The 18,143-nt window shown below is 46.5% G+C and overlaps 1 protein-coding gene across 1 annotated transcript in view; it reads left to right on the top strand.

Moving 5' to 3' along the window:
• Window positions 1–18,143, top strand: part of LOC107105562 (TBC1 domain family member 19-like) — a gene marked incomplete at its 3' end in the record, with an annotated part of 79,051 nt that overhangs the window by 22,341 nt on the left and 38,567 nt on the right. The window contains exons 2-4 of the mRNA XM_015405557.1: window positions 2,633–2,705; window positions 7,766–7,811; window positions 8,577–8,652. Coding sequence (XP_015261043.1) covers window positions 2,633–2,705; window positions 7,766–7,811; window positions 8,577–8,652 — 195 coding nt within the window. The remainder of the gene's footprint in view (window positions 1–2,632; window positions 2,706–7,765; window positions 7,812–8,576; window positions 8,653–18,143) is intronic.

The following is an 18,143-nucleotide window of genomic DNA, read 5'->3' as shown; positions in this document are numbered from 1 at the left end:
ATTCTGTTTTTCACATGAGCTTGTTGAAGAAAGATCCTGGTCCGTCTCCCTGGAGACCATCAGTTACTCCTCCTCCACCTGTTATTTTGGAAGGGGATGAACATTTTGAGATCGCTGATATCCTTGATTGTAAATTGAAACGTGGTAAACTCTGGTACCTTATTGAATGGGTTGATTTCGGTCCCCAGCACCGCGAATGGGTGGAAGAAGGGGATATTCGGGCCCCTTACCTGATCCGTAGTTTCCACAGGAGGTTCCCGGACAAACCGGGAGGTCTCCCGCCCAGCCCGGGAGATCTCCCGCCCGACCCGGGAGGTGTGTTTTAAGATGTATTTTAAGGGGGGCAGTATGTCAGCAAGCTGCCATTCTGGTTTTGTGTGACCTCTGTGTACATATCCTTACCCTGTTGCAACCGGCTTGTTTTCTACCATCCTGCTCCTGTGCTGGAATGCATAAGATAACTACTGGAGGATGTGTGGGGGAGAAGATGCTGTAATGCTTGCCTATTGCTTTTCTCATGAGAACTGCACCTGTGTTTTGTCTGATGTTCTGCCTGGTTCCCATGGACTGGGCGCGCAACCGTTTCATTAGCCCGCCAGCGGGAATGTTGTTCATTGGATATGTATCTGTTTGAATTTCCTTTATTATGCTTGACCTATCTGTGTATCCCCAGTTCTAACAAAGAACGTGTTTGAGTATCTCTTCAACGCTTTGAAATAAATTTTGCTTTTCTTGAAAACGTGGATTTATTCTCGATGCTTGGGGATCCAACACTTGCCCAGTCCACTTCCAAAGGGGAACTGACCCTGCCCTGTAAGCCAAACAGCCAGTCAACAATGCACAACAAGCTATGAGGGATTTGGAACTGTAAAAACCAGAGGGATTGTCAAGCACCTACAGATACAAAATTTTCAGAAGTTTAGAAACCATGAAGGGGGGGCTGGCCTGTTTTTTGGGGGGGAACAGAAATTTTGGGATATTTGCAATATATACTGTCCTATCAAACCTAAACTCATTTTACTGTTTTAACAACATGAAAAGCATCTTTTATAACATACAGCATATTAGATTGCAATATTTGACATATTTATAAAATTTAGAAGTTATAAATGCCTTAGTTTTGTACAAGTAAAATTGTAAATATACCTAATACGTGAGAGAAAATTGTAAGCTGATGCACCTTATGCTATTTTATCACCAGTGCTCCCTCAAAGCTGTGGAGTCTTGTGAGCAAAAATTCTACTTTGTGAGCTCCTGGCATTAAAGTTGTGAGCAAGCAATTTGGCTCCTGCATCACTTAGTTTGCTCTGGAGCCATCTTTCCTAAGCAAAGACAAAAATCTGTGAGCAGGAGGCTAAAAAACTGTGAGCTAGCTCACACTAACTCAGCTTAGAGGGAACACTGCTTATCACATGTACCGTGATTTTTGCTGTGCGGTTTGAGAGTTCTCAATTAAACTTTTGGTTTTCCTCTGAGGCTTTGGTGCGGTTTCCACCCCACCTCCTTTTGAACTTTTTTTCCTTCCTCCTGCAAGGTAGGGCAATAAGCTACTTGTTACCGAGTCTGGGTATATATGTCATAGTGTTTTGAGGGAGAGGTGTAAAGGTCAACCATGTCAGGTCAGAAGGACAACAGAAGGCACGCAACTGTTGAGAAGCAGTGAAAGCCCCATGTGCTGCCCTCATGAAAGTTAGGTATCCTTCTAGTTGCATAAATGCATCTTGGATGCATTTCACTCATTCGAAAGGAGAAAATATTTCATCGGAGTGTTTTTCAGTACTCCCGCAAATTTCCAGTTTTTCCATTGGAAAAACTGAAAAAAGGGTCCCAGAAAAAAGGGGGGGGACACCCCTCCCCCCCTTTTTTTTCCCCCCCCCCCCCCCGGCCTTCATATCTCTATAAGCACCTGGTAAGCTCTATGGTATGCAGCTACCTTGTATATTGATATCCCACAGCCACTGTAAACATCATGGTCTTGGTGCTGTGGAAAGTGGGAGAGTTGGTGTGGAAATCTAGTGAGTTGGCAAATGGTGAAATGCATCCTCCCACTTCCTCTCCTCTGACTCTCCAGTAGTGCAAACCTCCTCCTCCTCCTTATACTGCTGTGCAGATGAGAGGCCATTGACTGGGGCTTCAGTTCAGGATGGAGCTGCAGAACGCACCGTTCCAGTCTGTATGTGATTGCCATTCTGAGAACCACACCAATTATTAAAAATGTACCATAATCCTGCAGTTGTTTATCTGATCCCATTTATTTGAGAGATACTGAGAGCTCTGAAAGATGTATGTGAATGTGGCCTCATAGGTGTACAGTTAATGGAGACTCAGGAAGCTCATGATGGATCCATTACTTGGAACCAAAGGACAGGGCAACTACTTGTGTGCCTCTAATGGGGCTTTGGGCTTTGTTTCTCAAACTGCTCCGCACTTTCCAAACGGGGAAGATTTTGAAACTTGATGCATGATTTACTAAAAGGTATTCCGGTGATTTTATACTTAAAAATCTTTTCCTCCCATGACGAGAGCAATCCCTTTCCATTTAAACATGGTGTCCTGTATGTGTGTCTCACTGCCATGTTTTTTTTTTAAAGAGTATCTATGTTCCTGACTTCTTTTTCGTTTTTCACAATAGCTCAGTCTACAGAGACCGGAGATTAAGTTAGAATCCCTGAAGGAAGACATCAAGGGATTTCTGAAGACATCAGGTTCGTGCTGTTCCCTTCATTACATTTTACGGTATTCATTCTGTGTGGTGAGTACTTGGGCCTCATCCACCTATTTAAAGTGTGCTTTACTACATATCAGTTTACCAGTGTTACTAGCTCACCTGATTTTTTTTGCTGTCAAGTTGCAGCTGACTTATGGCGACCCTGTGGGGTTTTCAAGGCCAGAGCCGTTCAGAGGTGGTTTGCCTTTGCCTGCCACTGTGTCACAACCCTGGCATTCCTTGGTGGTTTCCCATTGAGATACTAGCCAGAGTCAACTCTGCTTAGCTCCTGAGATCTGACGAGATCGGACTAGCCTGGGCCATCCAGGTTAGGGCACGTGATTTTGTACTAGCTGCTTTTACCTAGAAGAAGAATTGATGGCAATTAAAAACCTAAAACCTCCCCCCCCCCCTTCTGATTTACATCTGTTTGCCTGGTGGTGACTGTTATTTTCTATGCATGACCAGGTGAGTGATAATTTACAAGTCCATTCCGATACTGAAAGCGATTTTTGGAGATCCTTTCTTCTCCTTTGTCAGCTAAGTGGTGAGCCCGTGTCTGGGCTTTTCACTTTTCGACTGCGGATGTGGGCTGTCATTACAGAACGCTTGGCACAGAGAAAACTGGTAGTTGGGGAAATTATTTTAGCCTAGGCTCCTTGCCCACCCATCTCCGGGTTTGATGATACTGCCACCATGAAAGAGGCTGTTGCAAGAGTTCCTCTACATTCTGTTTTAATTTCAGTAGTCCATTATCAAGTAGATCTATTAAACTTAGGTTTCTAGTTGCAACTTGCTGACAACGAATTTGCAGGAGGGAACCATTTCTGGTTCTGAATTGAAGATAGTAAAGATCTCCCTGGAGATATCTTTTTCCGTCTCTTACCTTCCACCTGAAATCCTAGTTGCAGGCTTCTCTCAAGAAGAAAAAGGTTTTTATATCTCGATTTTCTCTACCTTAAGGCGTCTCAGAGCAGCTTACAATAACCTTCTCTTCCTCACCTTACAACAGGCACCTTGTGAGGTAGGTGGGCTTCAAACAGTTCTGAGAGAACTGTCACTGGCCCAAGGTTACCAACATGCTTCATGTGGAGGAGTGAGGAAATCAAACCCAGTTCTCCAGATTAGAGTCCACCACTCTTAACCACTACACCACACTGGTTCTCAATGAGAACTAGGCCTTCAAAACTAATGTGTAAGGCTAGGGTCCACATTGGTACGTATCCAGCCATACACTTCTGTCAACAAAACTAGAGGCATCAAAGTCACAGTGGACCTCCCCAGGAGGGCCCTCTATGTACTGTTGCAGCCCTCTCAGGATACAAGGGCTGGGTTTCAGAAGGGTAGGTTACAGGCAAGGTTGCAAAGAGTCACCTGGGTTCAGTCCAAAAGTCAGGGGTTCCAGAGAGCAGGTATGCCAAGTCCAGTATCGGGTCAAGGGATCCAGGCAGCAAGTCCAGTACAGAGTCAGGGGTTCCAGGCCCATAGCCCAGATTTTTTATCAGGGGGCCTTTAAATAAGTTGGGGGGCACCCCCACACACACCACTGCAGCAGCAGCGCTTTCCACCCAGCTCAGCAAAAAGTTGGGAGGCCTGGATGGTAAGTTGGGGAGGCCTGGCCCCGAGATACCCCACTGTAGCTACAGGCCTGAGAAAAGCCTATAGCCACTTCCAGTCCAAGGGTCAAGGTTCCAGTGGTCTGGTAACAGCAAGGTCAGTGGTTCAGTAACAGCGTGTACTTGTTGCATCCACAAAACTGCTGCTTCTTCTGGCTGATTTTATAGACAAGTCTTAATGAGCTACACTCCCAGCCAGTTTCTTGGCAGTCATCAGGAAATTCCTTATGCATCTCATCAGTTGACAGCTGGCAATGAGCCTCTCCTCCTCCTTTCCTGCAACTCTGTGTGCCTCAGACAGTGTTGGCTGCAGGGGTGTAGGTGAGCTAGGTGGGCTGGGAGTGTCTTCTGAAGACTTGTTTCCTGCTTCAGATCTACAAGGTGGCTCAGTTTCAACTGTAGGCTGTGACTGCTGCTCAGCTGGTAACCTGATCTCTTGTTGCTCTCCTCCTGGCTCAGAGCCAGGTGCAGCTGATTGTTCAATTACTGGCTGAGGCGATATCTACAGGCCAATTCAGTTATAAAGCAAAGAGTCTTGGATATGGAACTGCAGATCCAAATGAGTAAAATTAAGGATCCTTTATTTGATCTAGCTACTTGTAGTAAGTTGACTCTGAGAACATATGTTAAAACGCTAGAGAACGCCAAAGACAGAATAATTTTTACAATCCTAAGATATAATGCTTTGCCTTCTGCCATTTTAGAAGCAAGATATAATAAAACCACGCCAAGGGAGTGTTTGTAGAAGGGGAGAAGAAACTTTGGAACATGTGTTTTTTCATTGTAGATTATACCAGCACAATAGAGAGATATTTATAAATTCCATTATTAAATCACATCCAGGGCGTAGTAGGGGGACTCTCTTCTCAGTTATGTTGGCAGATAAAAATCAGAATATAACTCATACTAGGAAAAAGGTCCGTTGTGGAAATAAATACAGTGAGCTCTAGAAAGAGGCTCTGGGCGGGTGCCCCGGCCTTGGACACTTAGTGTCAATTTGCTGTGGCGACCTCAGCAGGGTATAATGACACTGAGTCCACCGTTTTCTCCAGAGGAACTGATCTCTGCTACCTAAAGAACAGTTATAATTTTGAGTGATCTCCAGCCCTCACCTGGAGATTGGCAACGATGGTTCCCCAGAAGGGAATGGTTGGTTTGGAGGGTGGAGTCTATGGCTTTGTACCTGTCCGAGGTCCCACGCCTCCTGAAACCTCACCCTCTCCAGGCTCCATTCCTCACATATCCAGGAATTTCCCACCTGGAGTTGGCAACCCTATCTCCTTCCCAGCCAATCATCAACCTACATTTATTTCCCCTTCACTCTTCAGCTTTCCACCCCCCACACGCCTCTCCCGTGCTCTGAAGCCCTGACTGCCACGTCACATTGGCTGTCATGCGGGGGCCACCTCAGCAGCATATAAGGATACAGAGCCCACCATTTTCTCCAGGGGAACTGATCTCTACCATCTGGAAAGCAGTTGTAATTCTGAGTGATCTCCAGCCCTCACCTGGAGATTGGACACATTTTACCTCAGAACAGCAAACTGTTTAGAATGTTAGAGGCAAAAACCAATCAAGTTGCATATGCAAACGACCTCTGTGTTCCGAGGCAAAGGCCAGTGAGGCTGCATATGCAAATAACCTCTGTGTTGTGACTGGCTATGGGGGGGGAGAGGAAGAGCAAACTGTTTAGAATGTTGGAGGCGAGACTCAAGCAATGCAGCCAGTGAATAGGGACAGATTCTGAGTGACATACCAGGGCGCCAACCAATTCTGGAGTGTGTGGAATGTTCTAGAGAAGTGTCACCACCATTCGGCTTTTATATATAAGGGAGATGGTGGCTAAATTTGGTTGGTTAGCCTATTGTATTAGGAGAGAGAGGGATCATAACTGATTGGTTAAATTGATTTTATCTGATTAGTAATGGAATTTCTAAATATTTTTAATGTTTTAATGTTTTAACATACATTGTCACATAAGGGAATTATTTTACTATTGTTCTGATTGCTGCTATATTAACTGTATTCGCTGTATTATGGTCTTTGACCGCAATAAACTACTACCTACCTACTGGCTAAGGTCTGGCTGCAGACAGCTCTTCCTCTGAGGAATCTGTGCTGTCACTGAGCACAGACTGACTTACAACACTCTACCTGCTCTCCAAGTTGCCTGCACGTTGGCATTGCAGGGAAAGATCCTAGGGTCCAATGTGCAAAAGGGGAAGTAGTCTGTCAGATGCCCCCCCAAGTTAGAGGCATCAAAGTTGCAGTGGACCTCCCTGGGATGGCCCTCTACCTGCCCTTCAAGTTGCCTGCAGATTGGGATTGGGGGAGAGGGAAAAGATCCTATGGTCCAATGGGCAAATGAAGAAGGACACTGTCAAATGCCCCCCCTCCCGCAAGCTAGAGGCATCAAAGTCGTTTCCAGAGCTGCCGAAGAGCTGTAGAAGAACATCCTCCCTGATTGCCTTAACAATTAATGCTGTGACACCAGGTTTTCTGGCCCACAGACTGCCCCATGGACTAAACAGACCTCCTGGAAAAATTCCTGGTCCACGAGCAGTCTGTTGAAAACAGTGAATGCATGGACTGGGCAAATGAACTGCGAACCACTACCCCCGGTCTGTGATGAAATTAGGTCTGTGGTCCAGTTTGTGGCCATCCCTGTGTGCCATTGCATTTGTCCTCTCTGCAGAACATGGGCCACATTTGGCCTCTTGCTGAGTGAACGTACCTGAAAGCATGCCATCTCGCTCCTTGCCTTGGTCTCTTCTGAAAAATGTCTGCTGCCATTCTCCATTGGCAAGGCAGAGAATGCCCAACAGCTGTGTTCCCAAACTGGGGGGGGGGGGACAATGACTGAGTTTTGGAAGCCTAGTGCACAAGAACACTTTCTGGGCAATCCAGTAATGATGCAATGGATGGGAAGGCAGGGAAGGCAGGGGCTGTGTAGTAGACGCCTAGGTGTTTTTTTGTTTAATTCAGCTTGCGTTAACTAGGCACAAGTTTTTCCAGCAAGGCCTTCTGAAGTTATCTTGCATAGGGAGCAGTACGCTGCTGGGCCATGAAATCTCTGCTGTACCTGGGACTCAGGGCCCTTGCCTTCTCTCTTGAAGCATATTCACTTGGAACTAAGCTCCATAGATTCCAGGGCTTGTTCTTGGCGCATGTATTTGTGCCTGTGTGTTCTGAGGAAGTGTGTTGCAGCTTGGGGCTGCCAGTCTGCTATCCACAAAACACACACTGTGGAGAAGTAATATTGAGCAGTTTGGGAGCCAAATAAGATGGTGTCTCTGGCATGCTTTTAGGAGTGGGTTCTACTTAACTTCAGATGGTGCATACTTCAAAGATTTGTGTGCCCAACTGCACTTAGGGAGGTTTTGATGGTGTTTTTATAACATGAATTCTAACCTTTATTTTCGTAACCTTTTGTTTTAACCAGGATGGGAAAAGAAGCTGCAGAATGCTGTTTATAGTGAACTCAGCGTGTGAGTTTGTTTTCTTTTTTGTCTGCATTCTTTCCTGTGATAGATTAAATATTGCTGGTCTTCATATGTGCGTGCAATACTGATGATATCGCTTGATGCTGACTTCAAAGACAGTTAGTCATACTTCTGCTATCGGCAGCCCACTGTAAATTCTTCTTGTCTGTGGAAGAGAACCGCCCATAAGATAAAACATTAACAAAGACAATACTGCCTTCTTGTTTTTCACCTCCTCAAAAATGGAGTTTTCCCAGTGGACATAAGTCTGGTCTTTGATTTGATAGGTTTGGATGAACCCTTGCTGTAACAGTAAAGGTTCCCTTGCTCGAAAGCCAGTCGAATCTGACTCTAGGGTTGTGGTGCCGAAGAGCCAGTGTTGTCTGAAGACATTTCCGTGGTCATGTGGCCGGCATGACTAAACACCAAGGCGCACGGAACGCTATTACCTTCCCACCGAAGTGGTACCTAAGTATATATAAAAAGCCTGAAATGATCTGTCACGACGGGATATACACTCGTCTGCAATGGACAGTACTACTTAATAAGTCTAATAAATTTGTTTTTTGCCCCTTTAGTGCAGAGATAAGCACAGGATTTGAATGGTTCATGTGGGCGTTTCCCAGTCCCGGTAGCCATGGATTATTATTTTATTTTTTTGGCCAGCTATCTGATTGCATTATCTCTGAAAATGATTGCGGTGATGAATAACAATTTGATCGACCTTTGTGATCTCTCTCTCTCTCTCTCTCTCTCTCTCTCTCTCTCAAGGTTCCCTTCCCCGTGCCACCCGTCAGCACCCCCTGAGCACATAAAGGAATCTTTGGCTTACATGAGGAAAGCCCAGGTTGGCTGTGATTAAGTTTGACTATTTGTTATGGCAGTATGTATTGGAGGAAGAGCCCGTTAAGTTTGAGGGTCGATCCGGCACACTATTTGTGCAGTTTTGGTTAGATGTTTTGTCTTCCTACGTCCTTATCTATCCTCTGCTCAGTTGCTTAGACAGTTGAGTCTATGACCAGAGATGTAAAAGGCCTTAACGGTCAACCGAGGATCCCTTCTTTCCCTCCTCTCTTACACTGTGGTTAATGTACATTACTACCATTCGGGAGAGAATATCTTTCTCGTCTTCAGTGCCCATGTAAACCAGTATTCCCTCTAAGCTGAGTTCGTGTGAGCTAGCTCACAGTTTTTTAGCCTCCGGCTTGCACGTTTTCATCTTAGGTCAGGAAGGATGGCTCCAGAGCAAACTGATCAATGCAGTAGCCAAATCGCTCTCTCACGACTTCAATGCCAGTAGCTCACAAAGTAGAATTTTTGCTCACAGGACTCCACAGCTTAGAGGGAGCATTGCCTGTAGCCCCTCCAGCTAGTATGGGAGAAGGGATTCCCGCTGGGGCTTGCCCTGGACACTGGCCTGGAATGCCCTGAGATCAGGAGAAGCTGAAAGGTTTGCAAAGCCTTTCCCAAAGTCATTCTGCTCTGTGGTAGGAAATAGAGGCAAGTGGCAAATCCCTTCTTACCTCCCCCTCCATTATTCGTTTCAGTCAGTGCTGCCATTCATCATTTAAAGTGATTAATCGTTTCCTCTTTGCAGTACCAACATTTGCTGTTTTTTTCTTTATGAGCTGCTTTGGGTCCTGCGATCCCGCCCCCTCAGGAATGAAAGAGAAGGCGTACCATTGCCCCTCAGAGAAAATGAATGAAAGGGCCGCACCAGTCACTAGAAGATTTTTAAAAATGGCCAGGGCTGATGGCACAAAATAAAGTAAATAGAGGCCCGGTCACACGGGCCGGATATCACAGGGGGGAGGCGTGGCTGTTTGCCCCAGAGCTAACTACTGTGCGGCAGCCGGATCAAACGTCCTGCCCAACGTCCCGCCGACATCCCGTGGTTGGGGGGAGGTGCCGATCATACCTCACTCCTGTGGCGCGGCAAAGAAGCGGCACTGCGGGGGTTGGGTTTTTTTTTTAAACCTAAGTGTTCGCATGCGCCGTTGGGTGCTTGTGTGCACCCGTAGAGACTTGACAAAAAAAAACCCTTTTCGCGACGGGTTTCGCCCGCCCACGTTTCGCGACATGGGCGGGCGCCGGATGCCACAAGCTACCACCGGAAACGTGATCAGACGCCCGCCCTTGCCCCACGGTTTCCGAAAACTAGTACCTCGGAGGTACTAGTTTTTTACAGCGCATCTTCAGCGGGAAGCCTCGGGTTAGCCACGGGAGCTCTACGCTTCCCAGATGTTGCGGTGAAAATCCGCCTATCTTCCGTCTCTGTAGTGTGGCTAATGCTCCGTGTGATCGCAGCCATATTTTACTACTCAGTCAAAATCCCTCTGCATTTCACCAACAGGCTTCTTCAGGGGGAACTTGTTAGTCTGGCCGTGTTCCTTCAACAAGACTGCAAGAGCATGCTGCTTTTGGAAACTGTAACCCAGGTGCATCTTTTAGGGCACACCAAATTGCAGGCTCATGGACATATAACCTAATATGAACAAAATATGTACCATGAGATGGCAACAAATATGCACAGACTCTTCTTTAAATGTACTTATAAATAATGTAATGGTGCTCAATAGACTTGTATTACATACAGTCCTTGTTATTTGTATAAATACAAGCACTACAAAAGGCAATATTGTCTACTTACAACAACCCACTGAAACAAACAACAGCATGTTCTATTACACAGTGCAGCATGTGAAAGATTCTGATGGGGTCCCGGTTTACTTTCAGCCCGTTTCTTTGTCTTTATCAAAGAATCCTCACACATAAATTCTACATAGATGGAAGACATCTGAAATTACTTCAGTGGCATATTGCTCCTAATCAGGGGTCGTATGGGGCCAGAGCGCGCCGGGGCACCGCTTCAGCAGCCCAGAAGCGGGCACAAATGGTGGTGGCGGCAAGCCCCGCCTCCAGCTCCCCACCCCCATGCTCCTTCTTTCCAGAGTCGCGCCGTAGCAGCCCCATAGAATAAAATGGAAAGATCGTAGCAGCCCCATAGAATACAATGGAAAGATCGCACCGCAGCGGTGGCACGACTCCATAGACAAGGGGCTTAAACTTTAAATCCGTCTCTCTTCGCTCCCCCCCCCTGCCTTGGCAGGCCAGCTGGGGAAGCAAAAAAGGGGAAGGAGGCATCTTCAAAAGCCTCCCCTTCCCTTCCCCAGCCGGCCTGCCAAGGTGGGCTGGGGGGGGGAAGGGGAGGCTTTTGAAGATGCCTCCCCCCCTTTTTTGCTTCCCCTTCTGACATCACGTCTGGTGATGTCAGGTGGCATGGCATATGCTAATGAGCTATTATGCTAATAGCCTATTAGATATGCTAATGAGCTCCTGCTGCTCTTTTTCTACGAAGTGACCCCTGCTCCTAATATGAATTATGCTCCTAATATGAATATGCCACAGAAGTAATTTCAGAAGGGGGGCTGTTGAGCCGCATAGTGAGTATCTCGACTTCGGAGCAGCAGAAGCCCGGCTTTCCCCCTCTGTCCTTTCGAGAGGCATACAGGAGGACGGCCCTTTAGGCGAACATCTGAAGTTGTGAGGCTTGCAGATTTCTGCCGCTGGACTAGAGCTGGGGGAGGGGGGGCTGCCTGATGCAGGGTGAACAGAGCCAGTTGGGGGTGGGGGGGAAGCTGGGAGGGAGTCATCAGGAAAGAGATGGCAATGTTTAGCTCCCTCTAAGCTGCAGAGTCCTGTGAGCAAAAATTCTACTCTGTGAGCTACTGGCATTAAAGTTGTGAGCGAGCAGTTTTGGCTACTGCATAAATAAGTTTCCTCTTGATACACAAATCTGTGCTCGTGTGCTTCCGGGGCCGAATTGGAAACACAGTCAGAGTCCAACGGGTTAGATGAATATTGGTTTATTGCAATGAAACAGGATCAATAAGAAAACCTCCCTTAGTATAGTAAGACCTCAAAACAGACCCCACAATCCTTGTCGTAGATGTTTTTACTGTGGCAATATGAGCATTCCAGTTCAGATTCTCTCTAAATGTAATTCATAAATAATTAAAGGATCTACACTGATTTATTGAATTGCCAAGTATGCTCCAGGAGGATATTTGAGCCCTTTTTCTAAAGACCATCACTTTGGTTTTTTCAAAGTCAGTATAGATAATCATAACCTCAGAGCAGCTTTCACATCTTTGCGTTTTGAATCAATGCCAATGGCCGTATTAGCTGGCCGCTATAGTAGAACACCTAAGGAACAGCGCTTTTGTATTTGTGACTCTTCTGTTATTGAGGATCTTCCCCATTATATCCTTGAATGCTCAATGTATACCCAACCTAGGTTAAAATTTCTTATCAGACTTAAGCTTTTATTCAGACTCTGAGAAGACTCTGAGAAGATTGTATTTTTGTTAACTGATTCCAATGCCAATATATCCTATAGAATGGCTCTATTTGCCTTGGATGCAAAGAACATACGGGCCAACGCTGTTCTTATGGGAACTAGTTAATATTGATCTTAGTGGGTACGTTTTGATTCAATTAATTGCTTATAACTTCGGTTTTATGGTTTTACTAGCAGTAAAGCCCGTTGTGAAAGCAATACAACGAGATCTAGAAAGAGGCTCTGGGGGAGTGCTCTGGCTTTGGGCAAACAGTGTCAATTTGCTGTGGTGACCTCAGCAGGGTATAATGACAGAGTCCACTGTTTTCTCCAGAGGAACTGATCTCTGCTACCTGAAGAGCAGTTGTAATTGTGAGTAATCTGTAGCCCTCACCTGGAGATTGGCAACAATTGTTACCCAGGACAAAATGGCTGGTTTGGAGGGTGGAGTCTATGGCATTCTACCTGTCTGAGGTCCCACCCCTCTGCAAACCCCACCCTCTCCAGGCTCCACCCCTCAAATCCCCAGGAATTTGTCAGCATGTAGTTGGCAACCCCATCTCCTTCCCAGCTAGCCACCAACCTACCATTATCTGCCCCTTTGACTTCAGCTGACTTCTGCCCTCCCTTCTGCAGAACAGTTGTAATACTGAGTGCTCTCCAGCCCTCACCTGGAGATTGGCAACAATGGTTCCCTATGTGAGACTGACTGGTTTGGAGGGTGGAGTCTATGGCAGTGTACCTGTCTGAGGTCCCACCCCTCCTCAAACCTCACCCTCTTCAGGCTCCATCCCTCAAGTCTCCAGGAATTTCCCATCTGGAGTTGGCAACCCTATCAGGATTGGCCCCAATGTGTTTTCTCCCAAAGGCCAAAGTAGGTGACAGGACCAAGCTTAGTTGCCTACCAACAGGCACTGAGGGGAATGTAGGGTTGCCAGCTCTAAGGAGGGAAATACCTGGAGGTTTGGGGGGTGGATTCTGTAGAGGGCCGGGCAACGGAGGCATCGGCCATGGTCCATAATCCCCCAGGCAGCTTTTAAAACATGATCCTGGGACCTACACACCACCAGACATTCCAACTGCCTTGGGGGGGGGGAGTATGAGGTGTGGAATGGAGTGAAGTCCAATCAGCTTCCATATGCAAAAGACCTTGAAGGTTCCATATGCAACTGACATTCCAACTGCCTTGCGGGGAGGGGGGTGAGTTTGAGGTGTGGAATGCAGTGAAGTCCAATCAGCTTCCATATGCAAAAGACCTTGAAACACTGGGCGGGACTGCACAAAGCAGCCAGTCAACCCAGCCAGCGTCTTCTGACTGACAGTTCAAGCGTCCATACACTAAAGGAGTGCATTTTAGAACTTTGGCACCCACTACTCAATTATATATAAGGAGAGATAATATCTTAGATTTTACTCAATTTTATACCATTATTCATGTTTACAGTATTCCTCTCTGCTGTTATCTTTGGTTTGTAATAGCCTATGGCTAAATACAATAAATTTTAATTCTCTGCAATGAAACAGGAGATACAGGACTGAGTTCCTTAGCACTTCAGCAACGCCAAGCTGTATCCTGCCCCAACCAGGGAGGGCAGAGGGTCTTATACCCCAAATGAGATCACATATAATTTACACATTAAAGAATCTCTAATTGGTACCAGACAGGTAGCATCATTTGACTCTAAATTTTACTATTGGTCCCTCCTTATACTGGTCATGTTTGTCAGTGATTGCATTTGCTTATCTGACTTTAGAACAATGGGAAACACTAGGGAACACTTGGGACCTTTCTGGCCTCAGTGAAGCTAGCCTCCCTCCACCTCGCTTTCGGAGAGCTAGCTGATAAGGGCTGTGATCCACCTAAAACTTAGCTTTTGGCAGGTTTCCCGGTACCAGATGCTCTGTCTTACAAAGGAAATATATTGTTTTGAGAACACTGGAAATCTCTTCACCACATAACTTCCAGTGTTAGGTGTCCTTATAATTTCCAAATACGCATTCCATTCTATTGCATCCTAATTCCATCCACAGAGACCCCTAATAATACTTCTGCTTAATAAAAGTTCTTATACAGAAAAATACAGTCTACTATAGATTTCTTCCATCTGGGCTAAATATATACTATGATTAAACTCTTATGGATATACTATGATTAAACTCTTATGAAGGCACAGTGACAGCTATCAATATCTGTCAAAGGAGATATCAGAAATCACATTAATTTTTCCCTTGTCCTACACTCTGGAGCCATCATTCCGGAGCTAAGACAAAAATGTGTGAGCCGGAGGCTAAAAAACTGTGAGCTAGCTCACACTAACTCAGCGTAGAGGGAACACCACTGGTGTTTCAAAAGCCAGAGCACCCAGATACTGGGCTTGAAGAGGTGGGGGCACAATTTGGGGGTCTGCCTTCCTTCATCCGTGCACTTCTGGAGAGCACCCGTCCGTCCCTTTTTTTCCAAAAGGGGATGGGAGCAAGGGTGCCTCCCTGCAAAATGTTTTATTGTATGGTTAAATATTGTGTATTTTAATGTATTTATGCTTTTATGGAAGCCGCCCTGAGCCCGCTTGCGGGGAGGGCGGGGTATAAGTTTGATAAATAAATAATAAATAAATAAAATAATTGTAAAAACTCAGGAGAACGCCAGGGTGAAATTAACAAGTGTTCTTAACCCTCTGGTCAGCAATTTGACTCCCATTTTACTCAAGAGGAGACGTGGCAGGCTGGAATCTTGAGCAGAAGCCGAAGGGGGTGGGGGAGTAGTCGCTTCACCCCTTCTCATCTGTCTGTACTTCCTTCTGTGTTTCTGGCTCTCACCCACAGGGATTTCATTCCACAGAGCCCGTCTGGTGTAGTGGTTAGAGTGTTGTTGAACTAGGATCTGGAAGACCCAGGTTCGAATTCCCGCTCTGCAGTGGAAACTCACCAGGTGATCTTGGGCCAGTCACTCCTCAGGAAGGAGAGGCTTAGCCGCCTTGGTACCTCCAGTGGGGCAAAAAGGCAGGCTACACATTTCTCGTCAGGACCTTCAGGCACAGTAGAACTTGCGCCTGAAAGGCTGTTACATGCATGTAGTATGACAAATCATGCTCATAGGACAGTGAGGAGCAAACAGAGAAATCTAAATCAACCATGTCACTTCATCCATGTGCCTCTGCTGGACTGGGGGATTTTCAGCCCAACATTTCAAAGGCTGTGTTCTGAGGATGATATGAAGAGGACTCAGTCATGTCGGACTGTGACTCGGGGATGGGGGGGGCTTTTGTTGGGGTGAGCAGCAGTTGCCCTTGGGGAATAGATGAACCATCCAGACAATCTTGCCTGCTGGCCAGTGCAGCAGTCTGTTTCCTGAGCTGACTTTAAACGTGACGCACATTTATCCCTGACTCCCCCCACCCCTTAAAAATGAAACAGTGGCAGAGGGCTGTGATCTTGAGCACGGGGAACTGGGGTGTGGGGGTGCTTGCAAGGGACTGTTGAACCTGTTTTCCCGCTCTCAGTTGCCTTCGCCTAATCGATGACTGAAGGGTGACATGACCGAGGTTTACAAAATTATGCATGGGATAGAGAAGGTAGAGAAGGAAGTACTTTTCTCCCTTTCTTACAGTACAAGAACTCATGGGCACTCCATGAAATTAATGAGCAGTAGGCTTAGATAAAAGGAAGGACTTCTTCACCCCAAGAGTAATTAACATGTGGGATTCACTGCCGCAGGAAGTGGTGGCAGCTACAAGCATAGACAGCTTCAAGAGGGGATTGAATAGACATACGGAGCAGAGGTCCATCAGTGCCTGGGGCAGGGATGATCTGTATTCTTGGTGCTTGGAGGGCAACAGTAGGAGGTTTTCGGGGTTCTGACCCTCCTGGTGGACCTCCTGATGGCACCTAGGTTTTGACCTCCATGTGACACAGTGTTGGACTGGATGGGCCATTGGCCCAGTGTGGCTTCTCTAATATTCCCTCCTTGCAGATGAAAAAGGTATCCATATCTATTTATTTATTTCATTAACACCACACTTTTCTTCCCAATGGGCACCCAAAGCAGCATATGTTGTTCTCCTCTCCTCCATTTTATCCTCACACAACTATCCTGTGAGGTAGGTTAGGCTGAGAATGACTGGCCCGAGGTCACCTGGTGAACTTCCACCACAGAGTGGGAATCTGTTTTCAGTTGGTCTCCAGACTCCACCTGCCCTGCCAGCCTGTTTGAAGTTTCTGACAATTCCCGCCTAGAGCTGAAGATTTTTTCTAGCCATGATGAATGCACTCCCATCAGCTGCTCTGAGGGACCTCTATATGAAGATCGCATTCCAGGGCAGATATCGTGGATGTGGGCAGAGAGAGCTTGAAACGTTGGATCATATAACCTCGTGTTCCCGTTGGTACGCTCTGTATACAGCAAAATGGCTGGATACAACCCTGAGCAATTTAGTATCTGTTGATAGAACTAAGATTGTACCATTTTATTAAAGGATGAGGATCTGAGGACTACTTTAGCCACGGCAAAAGTGAATACGTGGAAGGAAAAGGTGAACTTTTTAATGATGGGTTATAAAAATTTATAGGGTTAATCTCAAATTTAGAAATAAAGTAGAATTTAAAATATATAGCAGTAGAAAAGGGCAAGAGTCCAGTAGCACTTTAAAGACGTACAAAATCTGTGGCCGGGTATGAGCTTTTGAGAGTCACCGGCAGGGGTCATTTCCTGCAGGAACGCACAGGAGCGGAGCTCCGGCAGTAAAGAGCCCAGGGGGTGGGCACATGCAACAAGCCCCACCCCCTGCTCCCGGCAGCCCTCAGTCAGAGCAAGAAGCAGCCAGGTAAGCTGCAGAGCCCCCCCCCCCCCACAGCTCCCCGGTCCAAAACAGTCCAGTGGCACCTTTAAGACCAAGTTTTATTCAGGTACAAGCTCTCCCTCCTCTGTGAGGACAGATCTGCCCGTCCCCCCCCCCAATAGCTAGCAATCCAAAAGAGTCCAGTGGAGCCTGAGTGCTGGGTGTTGCCTTCTGACACACTTCCAGTGATGTCAGGGGGTGTGGCATATGCAAATAAGTTATGCTAATGCGTTATGCTAATGAGCTCCTGCACCTCTTTTTCTACGGAATGACCCCTGGTCACCGCTCACTTCTTCAGGTACCCTCCAGCTGTGACTCACAAAAGCTCCTCCCCGGCCACAGATTTTGTTCGTCTTTAAGGTGCTCCTGGACTCTTGCCCTTTCTTCTGCTCCGGACAGACTAGCACAGCTACCCATCTTAAAATGTATGCTAATATATTGTAATAATAATAATTTAGTGTGTCCTGACTTGAGACCTTAGGTCCGATGAGTCAACCCTAAAAGGAAAGGAGTGGGGATTCGAACCTGGGTCTCCCAGAACCTAGTTCAACAGTACTCTAATCACTATACCAGACGGGCTTTGTGGGATGAAATGCCTCTGGGTGCGAATGAGGGAGAAACAGAAAAGTATGTACAGACAGATGGGAAAGGGCTAAGCAACTACTCTCTCCCCTATAAGGCTTCTGCTCAAGATTTCAGCCCACCATGTCTCCTCTTGAGTAAAATTGGGGGGGGGGGGAGTTGAAGGAAATGTTATATTTTGAGCCGTTGCATAAACTTTTTGAAATGGAGAGCTGCATCCCTGCCAGCCAGGCACGATCCTTCCTAACCTGGACAAATGGCATTGTGTCTTCATCAAATGACTCGGGGCAGGTTCTTTCGAGTTGTGTGGTTTGCTGGTATAATTGGGCAGAAGATAATTTGACGCGCTAACGAGGTGCAGCAAACCCTTTGTGTTTTCCAGGAGAGCAGTTTGGTGATGATTTCTGAGCTGGCGAGGTGTTTGGCAAAATATGGCAGAATCTGTCCGTTTTTAAGGTTCAGCCCCCAAATGTACAAGGTTTCAAATTGCAGAATCATAGAGTTGGAAGGGACCTCCAGGGTCATCTAGTCCAGCCCCTGGCACAATGCAGGGAATTTACACAGCTGCCTCCCCCCCCCCCC

This window comes from Gekko japonicus, unplaced genomic scaffold, assembly GCF_001447785.1.
Source record: "Gekko japonicus isolate JY-2015 unplaced genomic scaffold, Gekko_japonicus_V1.1 scaffold2656, whole genome shotgun sequence".
Taxonomy (NCBI): domain Eukaryota; kingdom Metazoa; phylum Chordata; class Lepidosauria; order Squamata; family Gekkonidae; genus Gekko; species Gekko japonicus.
The sequence above is the reverse complement of the archived record's forward strand: the minus strand, read 5'-3'. Positions and strand labels throughout refer to the sequence as shown.